The 12,215-nt window shown below is 28.4% G+C and overlaps 1 protein-coding gene across 1 annotated transcript; it reads left to right on the plus strand.

Moving 5' to 3' along the window:
* Nucleotides 1-693: 693 nt before the first annotated feature.
* Nucleotides 694-1,635, plus strand: LOC126680976 (ethylene-responsive transcription factor ERF003-like). The gene is made up of 2 exons (XM_050376303.1): nucleotides 694-892; nucleotides 1,079-1,635. The coding sequence occupies exons 1-2, from the start codon at nucleotides 810-812 to the stop codon at nucleotides 1,530-1,532; spliced, it is 537 nt and encodes a 178-aa protein (XP_050232260.1). The 5' UTR covers nucleotides 694-809; the 3' UTR covers nucleotides 1,533-1,635.
* Nucleotides 1,636-12,215: the final 10,580 nt, after the last annotated feature.

Genomic DNA, 12,215 nt, shown 5'->3' on the forward strand with positions numbered 1-12,215 from the left:
GTGTTATTAAATTAATTAAGCATTTATTTATATTATTATCAAACTAGTCAGAAACGTCTAATTCACATGTGAAATCAGAAGCACATACATGAATTGATAGTAAATAATATTTTTTTATTAATATATAAAACTAATTTCTACACAACTTGACCAAGACATGTAATTTCAAACCTAGGCTAGGCTAAGGAATTGTTCACCACCCACATGTTTAGGAAATTACATTGCATAGAAGTGCCTACTTAATTATGTTGTATGAGCTTTCAATTAACAAGAATGACTATAACTACATATAATTTGATTAGAATGCATTCACTATGAACTTTCCCTTTTTAACTAAGAAAAAAATGACTCTACAAAACCAAAGAAAAGTATAAATGATACTTCAGAAAGAACTTTAGTATTAAGAAAGGTATACTCAACTTGTCTCTTCTAGAATATATGTACATACAATAATACAAATGTAAAAATACTTGCAATAATTTCCAAATTATTCTATATATTGTGTTTGTCACATGAAATTCCAATTGCCAATAATAAAAAAAATGCCAATCAATATCACATTTACTACCACCCATGTGGAAGAAATTAACCATAAATAAATAAAATTACACTTCATGGCCCCCACCAAATTTCTAAATTGATGAAAAAAAAAGGCTGCAAAAGATGATTATATAAACCTCTATAAGCTCTGCCATCAGAAACCCCCTCTGCCTCTGCCTCTCCCTCAATTTCAACTTCATTTTCTTTCAGGACTTTTCACAAACACATTGATCACTTATAGTTTTTCGAAACGTTTCTTTTACTTCACCATGGCTAGACCGCAACAACGATACCGTGGCGTCCGTCAAAGGCATTGGGGCTCCTGGGTTTCAGAAATTCGCCATCCTTTACTGTAATTCTCACTTCCTTTTCATATTTTCTACTTGATAATTACTCATTATTTCGCACACTTAGAAACGTTTCATCATTATGTTGACGAAACGTTATTTTTTCACATTAATCCATTGCCACTATGTTTGACACTCAATATTATGCATTACTTGTAACTAAAGAAACGTTTTTCATTTTTGTACAACAGGAAGACAAGAATATGGCTAGGCACATTCGAAACCGCGGAAGATGCCGCTAGAGCGTACGATGAAGCCGCAAGATTAATGTGCGGACCGAAAGCCCGGACAAATTTTGCATACAATCCGAACGAACCACAATCCTCATCATCAAAATTGCTATCAGCAACACTAGCAGCTAAATTACATAAATGCCACTTGGCATCTCTACAACAAGTGGCAAAGAAAAATAATAGTACGATTAGTTCAAAACAAACTTATGACCATGCCCAATTCAGCTCCGGCAATGGCATTGTCGGAACAAGTACACAGACCGGCTTTACTTGGCCGGACCGGAAATGGCTGGACGAGGAAAATCAAAGTGGGAATAGCCAGCAAGAGGTTAATGCACTTGAAGATCATCATATTGAGCAAATGATTGAAGAGTTGCTTGATTATGGTTCTATGGAATTTTGTGTGTCTTAGATTAAAATAAAATTAAAATTGTCACATCTTTTATATATTTTCTATTGTTTCCCTTAATTGTTACCTTTCACTTTTTTTGTTAATAATTAGTTGTTTTTATGTACTTTTTAAAGTAAAGTTCAGTTTATAGTAATACTGAGATATATGCATTTATGGCTGAATTAGTCTCATTAGAAAATATATCTAATAAATCATTGGGCGAATACAAAAGAGTAAAGGGTTACTTTGGTCCCTAAACTTTGATTTGGAGTTAAATAACTCACTCTCACTCAATTTAATCAATTAAGGACAATACTCTTTATTTTTAGATCAATTAAAGACAAAATTATACAATAGAATAAGTTTCGAGACGAAATAATCCAATTTTATTTTTAGTTGACCTAAATTAAAAAAAATATTGTTTTTAATTGATCAAAATATTAAGAATAAATTATTTAATCTCGAGTTACAAATTCAGAAATAGAATTAGCTATTTGCACGAATTTAAAATAGTGTGAAAGGATGTGGATAAAGGTAGCCATCTATCGTGCCTTTATGTTCATATAAGGTAATGTTTAAATTGTCGCACAAGTATGCCATATATAAGAATGTGTGCAGAAAATGAGCAAAATCTAAATTGGAATCAAAATTTTGGTTCTATTTAATTTGATTTTGAATGCAAAATTTTTTAATTTTTTTTAAAAGATATAAAAGTTAATTAAAAATTAAATCAAACTGTCTAATTTAATTTCATTGAAAATATCTATTTTTTTATAATTATTCACTTAATTTTAATTTATTTTGATTAGATTAAATTTGAATCGAATAGACATCATAGCCATTTGTGTGCATAAAAAAAGGAGCTGAGAAAAGCAGAGAAAAAAGAAAAAGAAGAAAGGGATAGTGAGGCAGTTTGGCATCATATGGAAGATATAAATTCCTTTATGCTTTTTAATTTTAATTTTGTTCATATATACCCTTTTATGAGTTTCATGAGGGAAAAGAATCCAGATCCCAAAGGTGACAACAGTGACAGATTAGAAGTTTCAAACAGAGTTTGGTTTTTCTTTTAACCCTTTATTTTTATTTTTATTGTAATATTATGAGTTGTCCTAAACGGATTTTAATTATGAGACGATATCTTTAAACCTTTCATATTCAGATTAATTTTCACCCGAGCAGGATAGGTTCCTTGCGACAGGAAAAACTTTGATTCCAAATTTTATACGGCTGCATACATAAATACGATTCGAAGCCGCGACCTCACTTAAGTGAGAAGAGCACTTTACCAACTAACATGCCTCGAGGTCTTTAACCCTTTATTTCTGAAACTGCTATAAGAAAATGGAAATGAAAAGAAGTTGTTAGGAGACGGATAGTTCAAGATTATATACTAAGATCACTTATGAAATAAATTTTGATATTGTTTACTGATTATTTGTGTTGTTTGTCAAAATATTGCTTCTTGCCCACATGCATGTCTGCTATATATCATGAAAATACAGTATAATAATAATAATTAATTATCATGATCTAATATATTTAGATTTATATTATTGTATTGTGTGCTTAATGTAAACATTCTCATTATTTTCTCACCATAGTTTTTGTATAAGTTAGTTGATTATCCTTCCAGCTGATTTTTTTACAAGTATTACTTTTTTGACCAAAACAAGCATTCTCACTTGTTCCTATAATATACAAATCCATGGATAATTAGATAACTAATACGAATCAAGAACAGCTGCGTGATTATTCCAAATAATATTAAAATAATATGTTTTTTTTTTCATTTCATCTAAATTTCTTTTCATGATTTTTAAGATAAATGTTACATGTGTTACCGGTAATTTTTAATCATTTTATTTTATCTCTATTCTTCAATTATGGACTATTTTTTTTCTTTTTCATTATTCATCTCTTTCCTATTAATTTATAAATTGAAATATAAGATGTGGAATGATGTGAGTTGATTGGTTAGTTTGTTTTTTAGTTTAAAATTCTTGTAAAAAGAATAATCTAGAACCAAGAAAAGCATTTTCTTTGAGAAAAATAAACACACTGACCAGCTAGCTACTATATATCCACATCACAGAAATGCGTTTTGTCTAATTACTTTTTCAAGGACTGAAATTCCAAAAATGGACTCATGCTCTCGTAAATAAAGGTGTTACAATTTTCATTACATAGGACCTACATGTCATGTTGTTGCAAACTCTCCTTCTTCTACTGTCATACAATCAACGTCTATATGCATGTTCAACACTAAAATTGCACACCTAGCATTCTTTTTTTTTTTTTTTTTGATAATTGAGAAAGCGCTCGTGAGAGGAAACGAACCCACGACATAACAGTTTGCTGCCTAGCGTTTATACCATTTGAGTTAGAGCTCATTGGTCCTAGCATTCTCTTATCTAACCTTTTTTTTTTGCCAAAGGTAATCTCCAATCGAACTATATAAAGGAATTGAATTCCACCATTTAAAATTAACCAATTTCAACCGAACTCTATAATTTTTTTTAGAGTTTTGAATAGTAAACTCTATATTTAGAGTTTCACTATTCATTACTCTATTAGAATTAGTTTGTATTTTTTTAATTTTATAAATTACTTATTTAACTCAGTAGTCTTAATTTATATAATTATATTTTATGACTAAATAGTAGATTTAAATATTATAATATTATATTTTTTTATTATTATATTATTATATTTTTATTTTATATTTTTATTTTTAAGATAAATATGCAAAAAAAGTTTCAATTTGACTAAGTTGTCAAAATAATAAAATAGTGTAGTTTTGAAATATTGTTTTAGAGTTAGAAATAGAGTTTATGGTTCGAGAAAAATTTATTTAGAGTTAGAGATAGAATTTGTGTTTGGAGAGAAATTTACTCTATCTCTATAAAATAAAGTTTCAAATTTAGAGTAGGTTGGTCCGTTAGAAATGGCATAAGGCTCTTTTTATTTTTATATATGCAGTCGTTTAAACTTTAGCATTAGAGCTTTTTTAATCGTAAGAGAGTAGTAATGATTTACGGTACTTATTCAAGAATTATTTGCAAGATTTGTGGCTCTAATTAAATTGTTCTTCTTACCATGTATTTGTATATATTACTTAGAGTAGTTAGCTAAATAATTAATTACATTAGTTGTATATTTTATTGCCTACTTTTTTTTTTGAGGAAAAAATATGGCATTAGATCAATCAAGAGCGGTTACATCCGTAAGAAATGCAGGAAAGTTATCAATCCAAACCTGCGGATCTGACAAGGAACGAGCTGCTTGCGCAAGAGCATGAGCAGCAGAGTTCGCAGATCGTCTTACAAAAACAAAAGACAAATTATGTAACTGCTTAGCTAACGAACAACATAAATCTATGCCATGATCAACACCCTGACTAAGAGGCGCTCTGATATCCGAAATGATCTCCAAAGCATCGGACTCGATGATTATGTTTGCCCCACCTTTAAGCCATGAAAGAGCCTCACGAATGGCCATAATTTCTGCATTTCGGGGAGTATAACAGCCCTGCAGTCTAGCTGCTCTCGCCTGGACAATCTCACCGAGATTATTACGAACAACGCAAGCAACACCGATGCCCCTCTGATCAGAGAACACTGCTGCGTCAACATTTGCTTTTAACCATCCAGCAGGAGGAGCTTTCCAGGTAACACCACCTTCATCTCTAGACAACCCGATGTTCAAGCACTTGCCTCTGGCAGAATTAGCAAATTTCCAGGCCTCAAGCTTGTGCCCAGCTTCATTGACAATTTGCTCGCCATTACTCCACTTGTTCTGCCATACTATGTCGTTACGATTCTTCCATATGCACCAGGAAGTCATAAACAGCAGGTTCAGATCATCTTTCATTAAGAACTTAACTGCTCTTGAGAACCAAGCTTTAACATCATTACCAGCTGACTGGAGGATAGGAAAATTGAGGATAGACCAGCAAGATTTGGCCATCGTACAATCAGCGACAGCGTGCCCCACTGATTCATTCTCCAAACCGCAAACTTGGCACAAAGGGCTGATCTCAACCTGCTTTTTAAGAAGTTCAGAAGCTACAGGCAGAAAATTATTGCAGGCCCTCCAAATAAAATTCTTGACATTCAAGGGAATATTAGCACTCCAAATAGCGGACCAAAAAAAAAAGGCATTCAGTCATTTTGCGTAAATATTGTTATGATATCACAGCCATCAATTATTTTTTAATCATCTCTTCTTCTAGGCTGTTTTTTAGTTCTTTTCTCTTTTTTTCGGTTCGGGTTGATTTATTATCAACAATTTGGTTTTGTGATTTTTGATTTAAGATGTCTATCGAAATTTTTTCCGAAAAATTCTCAGGGACGTTTGCAATTAAGACTTATAGGAAAGAATTATGATCTCTGGGAGTTTCAGTTTATAATGTTCTTGAAAGGGAAGACACTCTGGAATCACATCGACAATAGTTCTTCGACACCTACAGACACTAAGGAACTTGCGCAATGGAAAACCAAAGATGCTTATATTATTTCTTAGATCTTAGCGTCTATTTAACCACGTATGGTTAATAATTTGCGTTCTTTTGGTACGGCGAAACAAATGTGAGATTACTTGAGACACATCTACCATCAAGAAAATATTACGTGACCCTTTCAACTTGAACTTGAGACCAATCAATTCAGTCAAGGTAACCTTTCCATTGAGCAATATTATTCTGAATTTATTAACATGTGGAGCGAATATTTTGGTATTATTTATTCTAAGATCTCTCAAGAGATGTTGGAAGGTCTTCAAGCGGTTCATGAAGAAAGTAAGCGGAATCATCTTTTGATGAAATTGAGACCAGAATTTGAAATTGCGGGGGCTGAATTGTTGAACAAAAATATGGTTTCCTCATTAGACATATGTATTGGTAAATTATTGTGGAACAGAGGATGGCAACCAAAGCCGCTATAAGTGGACAGAAAGAAACGGCTGATTTGGTTAATCTGGCTTATGTTGCCCAGGGAGAAAGCAAGGGAAATGGCAATCACAATGCTATAGTTGCAAGGAGTTTGAGATTATCGCACGCAATTGTAGTAAGAAATTTTGTAACTATTGCAAATAATAAGGGCACATCATCAAGCAGTGCCTTACACATCCAGAAAATCGAAAAGCTCAGGTTTTTCAAGCTGTTGTTTCATCTTCTATAATTAATTGTAATAATCCAGAAATTTAAGGGTTAATTATATTTTTATATTTTTATTATAAAAATTTTGTTGCTCTAAAAAGAAAATAAAATAAAAATTAGATGATGGATTTTGAAAGATGAAAAATCGTCACAATTTATATCTTGCAATAAATTAGAAAAATTAAGAGTTCGCAATGGCTGCAAGGCAATAGTTATTTTATTTTCCATTACTTCTGTTAATTTCTTAATTACCTTTATGAAAAAATGGTGGGATCCATTTTTGTAATCTATAACCTCCATGCTTCATCATTAATCCTTTTTTTATTTTGGATCATTGATTTTGTCCCCCCACAAACAAGTTATAGCAAATTGATAACATTCTTCATTATTGTTGTAATGCTTCTAATTAAATTGATCACCCACTTAGGCACCGTTTAGATTGAGGGTTTTTAAAATCCATGAATTTTAACAAAATCGATGGATTGTAAATCAATGGAATTTAAATTCATAGATTTTAAAATTCCATCGTTTGGATTGAAAATAAAATCAATGGTTTTTAACATTATTTTTGGAAAAAAATAAATAGTATAACAATCCATCATTCATAAAAAATGGTGGATTTGGACTTTCCCACCTAATAGGTGGGAAATCAAAACCCTCAAAAATGATGGATTATAGAAAATGAGGGAATTTATAAATCCATGGGTTCTATTAATTTTTTTTTAGGCAAACGATAGATTTTATCCAAATCCATTGATTGTTTAAAATCCATCGTTTAGAATCCATCAATCCAAACGGTGCCTTAAGCATTTTGAACCAGTATGGCATTTTCAAGGGTTTTTCACATTTTTTTTTTAAGTTTAAATCTAATTCATATTGGAACTACTAATTTAAAAGAAATCATCACTGTTGAATATTCAAACAATTTGAAAAATGGCAATATTGAAATTAATAATGATATTGTGCATTTTAATTATATATAAATTTCATTATATTTTTTTTACATTTTATTGAGGTAAAATTGATGAAATTATGAATTTTGGTTATAATGTTTTTAAAGGGTTAAACCGAACTGATCAAGGTAAGGGTTTGAGTTTTTCATCGCAAAAAGAAGACCCGAATTAGGATGATATTTTTAAATTAGATCAATTATTTTTTTTGCATATTATAGAATTTTTTTTCATGTTGAAAACTCTTTCTAGTAGCATGAATATTGAAAGTATTCAATTAGCATAGTTCAATAAGATATACTCTACTCATGTTATATGCATGTATAAAGATTGTATAAACGGAATGAGTTTATGTGCATGTTAGATAAAATACATAAAAAGAGTTTATTTTGATGTAGATTATGCCTAAAAAGTAAAAAGAGGTTGATTATTTGAGTTTATTTATCATTATAATAAATTTATTAATAGAGATTATAAAGTTATTTTTATACAATGATGAATTGCTTAAATTAAATTGATATTACATATTGAGTTGGAATTTCATCAAATTTATAGTATAAATATAGTCATGTTTTATTTTAATTTGGTTTTCTGTACTTTATTTTAATTTTCTTTTTTCAGATATTTTATAATGTTTTGTTAATTTCAAAATAAATAATTTAGATTAATTTCATTGAATTCAATCGAACTATTTCGATCCTAACTTGAATTCAATGGAAAGAAAATGGTTAATTGATCTTTTATTAAAATAATTAATTTTTTATGGATTTTTTTGAGGATTTTTTTCATAGACATCTTAATCAAGAGAAGATCTGAATTATTAATAGTAAAATCTTTATTTTTGATATTCGTTTTGTTGAATTTATTCACAAATCAAATAGTGTATTTTGTGATTTAAAATGATTATTGAATGGAGTGAAAGCATGGTTGAATTGTCAATCAATAAGCTATTTCAACGCGATTGATGAATAAAAATAAAAAAAATTATTATTTAATTAAAAATTTTGTTTCATACCTTTTTGATGTATTTTTTATATAATTTTAAAATTGTATCTTTTGTTTCTCCATTAATAATAAAACATTTATTAGGCTTAATAATCAAAAAAATTCTGACCTTTTAGCCTTTTTTCACTTGCACCCATACTTTGCAATTTTGTCTATATCACCCTAATTCACACCTTTTGTTTCCAATTACACCCTAAAAAACTAAATTAACCTTTTTTTCACTAAAAAATGTCAATTTGATCCTTTATTTTTAATTTATTTTCTGAAAAGTATTTAATATACTAAAAGTGAAGGATCAAATTGACATTTTTATACAAAAAGTGAAGGATCAAATTGGCTTTTTTTTCTTGTGAAAAAGGGTCAATTCAGTTTTTAGGGTGTAGATAGAAACGAAAGGTGTGAATTAATGTGATATAGACAAAATTGCAACGTCAGGGTGCAAGTGAAAAAAGACTAAAAGGTCGGGATTTTGTTTTGGTGATTAAACCTATTTATTATTATCAAACTAAATTAATGAAAACAAATGAAAAGTAACAAAAAGGGTGATCATTGTATGTGGAATCTTATGTCCAAATTATGAAGCGAAACATTAATAATCATCATGTGGCATATAGCAAAAGCATGATAAACCCATAATCATATCCAATCCAATCCCATGTAGAATTTGGATCTGTTTTATCATTGGATTTAGATACTTGGAATTGAGTGAACAATGAAAAACAATAAAGATTCATTTGGAAAACAAAACAAAAATGGATTTTTCTTACATGAGGTTGGTGGCCAAGTACTAATCTTAAAAGGAACAAAACTCTTTTCCTCAAAATCAATTTTCTGATTATGCATAGAATAATCAAGTTATGTCATTGATTATAGCCATAAGTTTATATGATGAAGTTCATATATACTAAAATCTAAATTATAAGAATTATATAAGTTTCTAGTTATATAATATTAAAATAACCAAACAAAATTTTGATAATTTTGATAATTTTAAAATTATTAACAATGAACGCGCGTGAAACTGAATTTAGATATCCATCTAACTCGACAAGTTGACAAAATGAGTCACATCATCGAACTTTAAAAGAGAAAAAAAAATAAAAATATGAATAGGAGCATATTGAACCAAAAAACTTTTGAAAATGACTATACCAATAAAAAAATTCAAAAATACTGAAGTATTTAGTCATTGTTTACATGAAAATTTAATCATCTAACAACCACCGAAAAACTTGCTTACAATTTCTATCCATAAAAAATTCATTAAACAGTACATAAATCTATTAAACAATAAACTTTAAAAAAATCATGTAAATAAAAATTTGAAACATTTCAATAGATTAAGCCTATGAACAACAATCCATGAATGTAAATTTATAGGTATATGTCTTATCCCTATTATTTTGCTTCTTCCCATTCCTTCACATGCAAATCCATGTTATCCAAATATTTGTTGCTCTTTTATTTCCATGTGCATGTTGGACTTGCACATGGTTTTCTTGTGATGTACCTAAAACGACAAGCACGTGTGTGGTTTCATTCCTCTCTATGCATATATAACATTCAATTTGTTTAATACGTGCACCATCTGCTTAATGAATTTTATGTTTAAATTTATTTTACGCTATGTTTCATATTAAGTGACATATCTTAAAGAAAATTTACTTTTTTTGTTCCATATTAGAATCATAACTATAGTTTACATATTTTTTATGGAAGTATAATTTAAGTTTGTAAATTATTATCTTATAAGTTATATTTCAAAACAGCAGTAATATATTTGTAAATGTTATGTCCCTAATCAATTATGCACATGCCCTTCGTCACATTGTGAGGTTAGTTAGATTCATAATTTCTTGTTTCCTAAGCTTCCAAAACACTATATGGTTCTTTCCCTTTTATATTAATTTGGACTAAAATATTTGTACATACGATACCTTTTGAGTCTTGACCTAAGGGGATTGCATAAGGTAGTTCGTAATTAATGCAAAAATTGGAAGAAAAAAAATGATGGCAATATATAACATCTAACTAAAATTCTTAAGTAGACCGAGTTTACCACGTCATCCGTAAATTAAGCCACTGATAATACAATATCTCACTAAAATATTGATGGCAATATCATAATAATTGTGCAATAAATGCATTCAAATCTTAATGGTGATATTACGATATTGCCATCATTTTAATGAGGTATTATATTATGAATGGCTTAATCTACGTATGACGTGGTAGACTCGGTCTACCTAAGAATTTTTCCCTACTTACAAAAATATATAAGGATACATATATGATGAAAAAAAAGAGACACAAAAATTACCTAATTCATATACCATAGAAAATTTAATTAATTATACATATTTATAATCGACCATTTCATAAAAAAAAGTTCGACCAATCGATAAAAAAAAGAAATAGATAATACTCGACTTTAATATTTATTAATTTATTTTATTGTTGAATGGAACTTTTATAAGCAAGATGCATAGTTTTCCAATTTACTTTTTTTTTCATTACTTGTTTTTTATTTTTTTGTGAAAATAAAAATTTACTTTGTTTTTATCGTCTGTGAAAATGTTGAGGGTAAATTAATCATATTTCCTTGCGTTATAGTAAAATACACGTAACTCATCCTTTGATTTTTATAAATCTATTACAACAATTCTCATATTTAAATATATTATAGCATTACACTTATCTATTAATTTTTCAGTTAATTAACTCGGTCTAAGCAGGGACGAAGCCACGATTTTTTTTGAGAGGGGCAAAAAAATTATATTTTTCATTCAAAAATTATCATAGAAAATAATAAATTTAAATTTATCTTCACTAATAAAAATAATTGAGTCTAATTTTGTATAATTTTTTAAATATTAGTTGTGGAATTTTACACGTCCTTTTTTTATATAATAATAAAATTACACCTAGTTAAATATGAAAATATATTAATGATATAATTAATTTTTTTATTAAATGAATGATCAATTAAATAAAAGCGATAATATTAGCTAGTTTAATATATGAGTTATATGTTATTAAAGTTTGTATAAAAGATATTGTTGTTAGAGACATTTAATCATTACTGAATTTGGTTTTTTTGGAGGGGCAGGTGCCACTACTGGCCCCTGCCTATCTCCGTCCTTGGGTCTAAGGGTTAAATTTGACTCTCAAATTTATTTTTTGTCCCGTTTCATCCGAAAATTGTGAAGAAACATTTAAATTATTTATTTATTTTTTAAAATAATAGTAAATTTAATAAAACAATTATGAAAATATTGAATAACATTGTATAACATTTCAATAAAAATAAATTTATTAATTTATAAAAAATTCTAAAATATTATGTGACATTTCAACAAATAAATCATTAATTAATCATATTATATTGAATTTTTTTGTAAGAATTTTTTTTTATTAATTATACTGATATATAAAAATTATTAAAATGTGATGGGTTGTGGATCTAAATTTATTTAATATATTGATGTTCAATTAAATTTACAAACAATTGCACTTTAATAATTTATTCTTTAAAATGTTACATAATATTTTTAATTTTTTTCTTAGAATTTATAATATATTTTATTAAAA

Source organism: Mercurialis annua, linkage group LG5, assembly GCF_937616625.2.
Source record: "Mercurialis annua linkage group LG5, ddMerAnnu1.2, whole genome shotgun sequence".
In the NCBI taxonomy this organism is placed as follows: domain Eukaryota; kingdom Viridiplantae; phylum Streptophyta; class Magnoliopsida; order Malpighiales; family Euphorbiaceae; genus Mercurialis; species Mercurialis annua.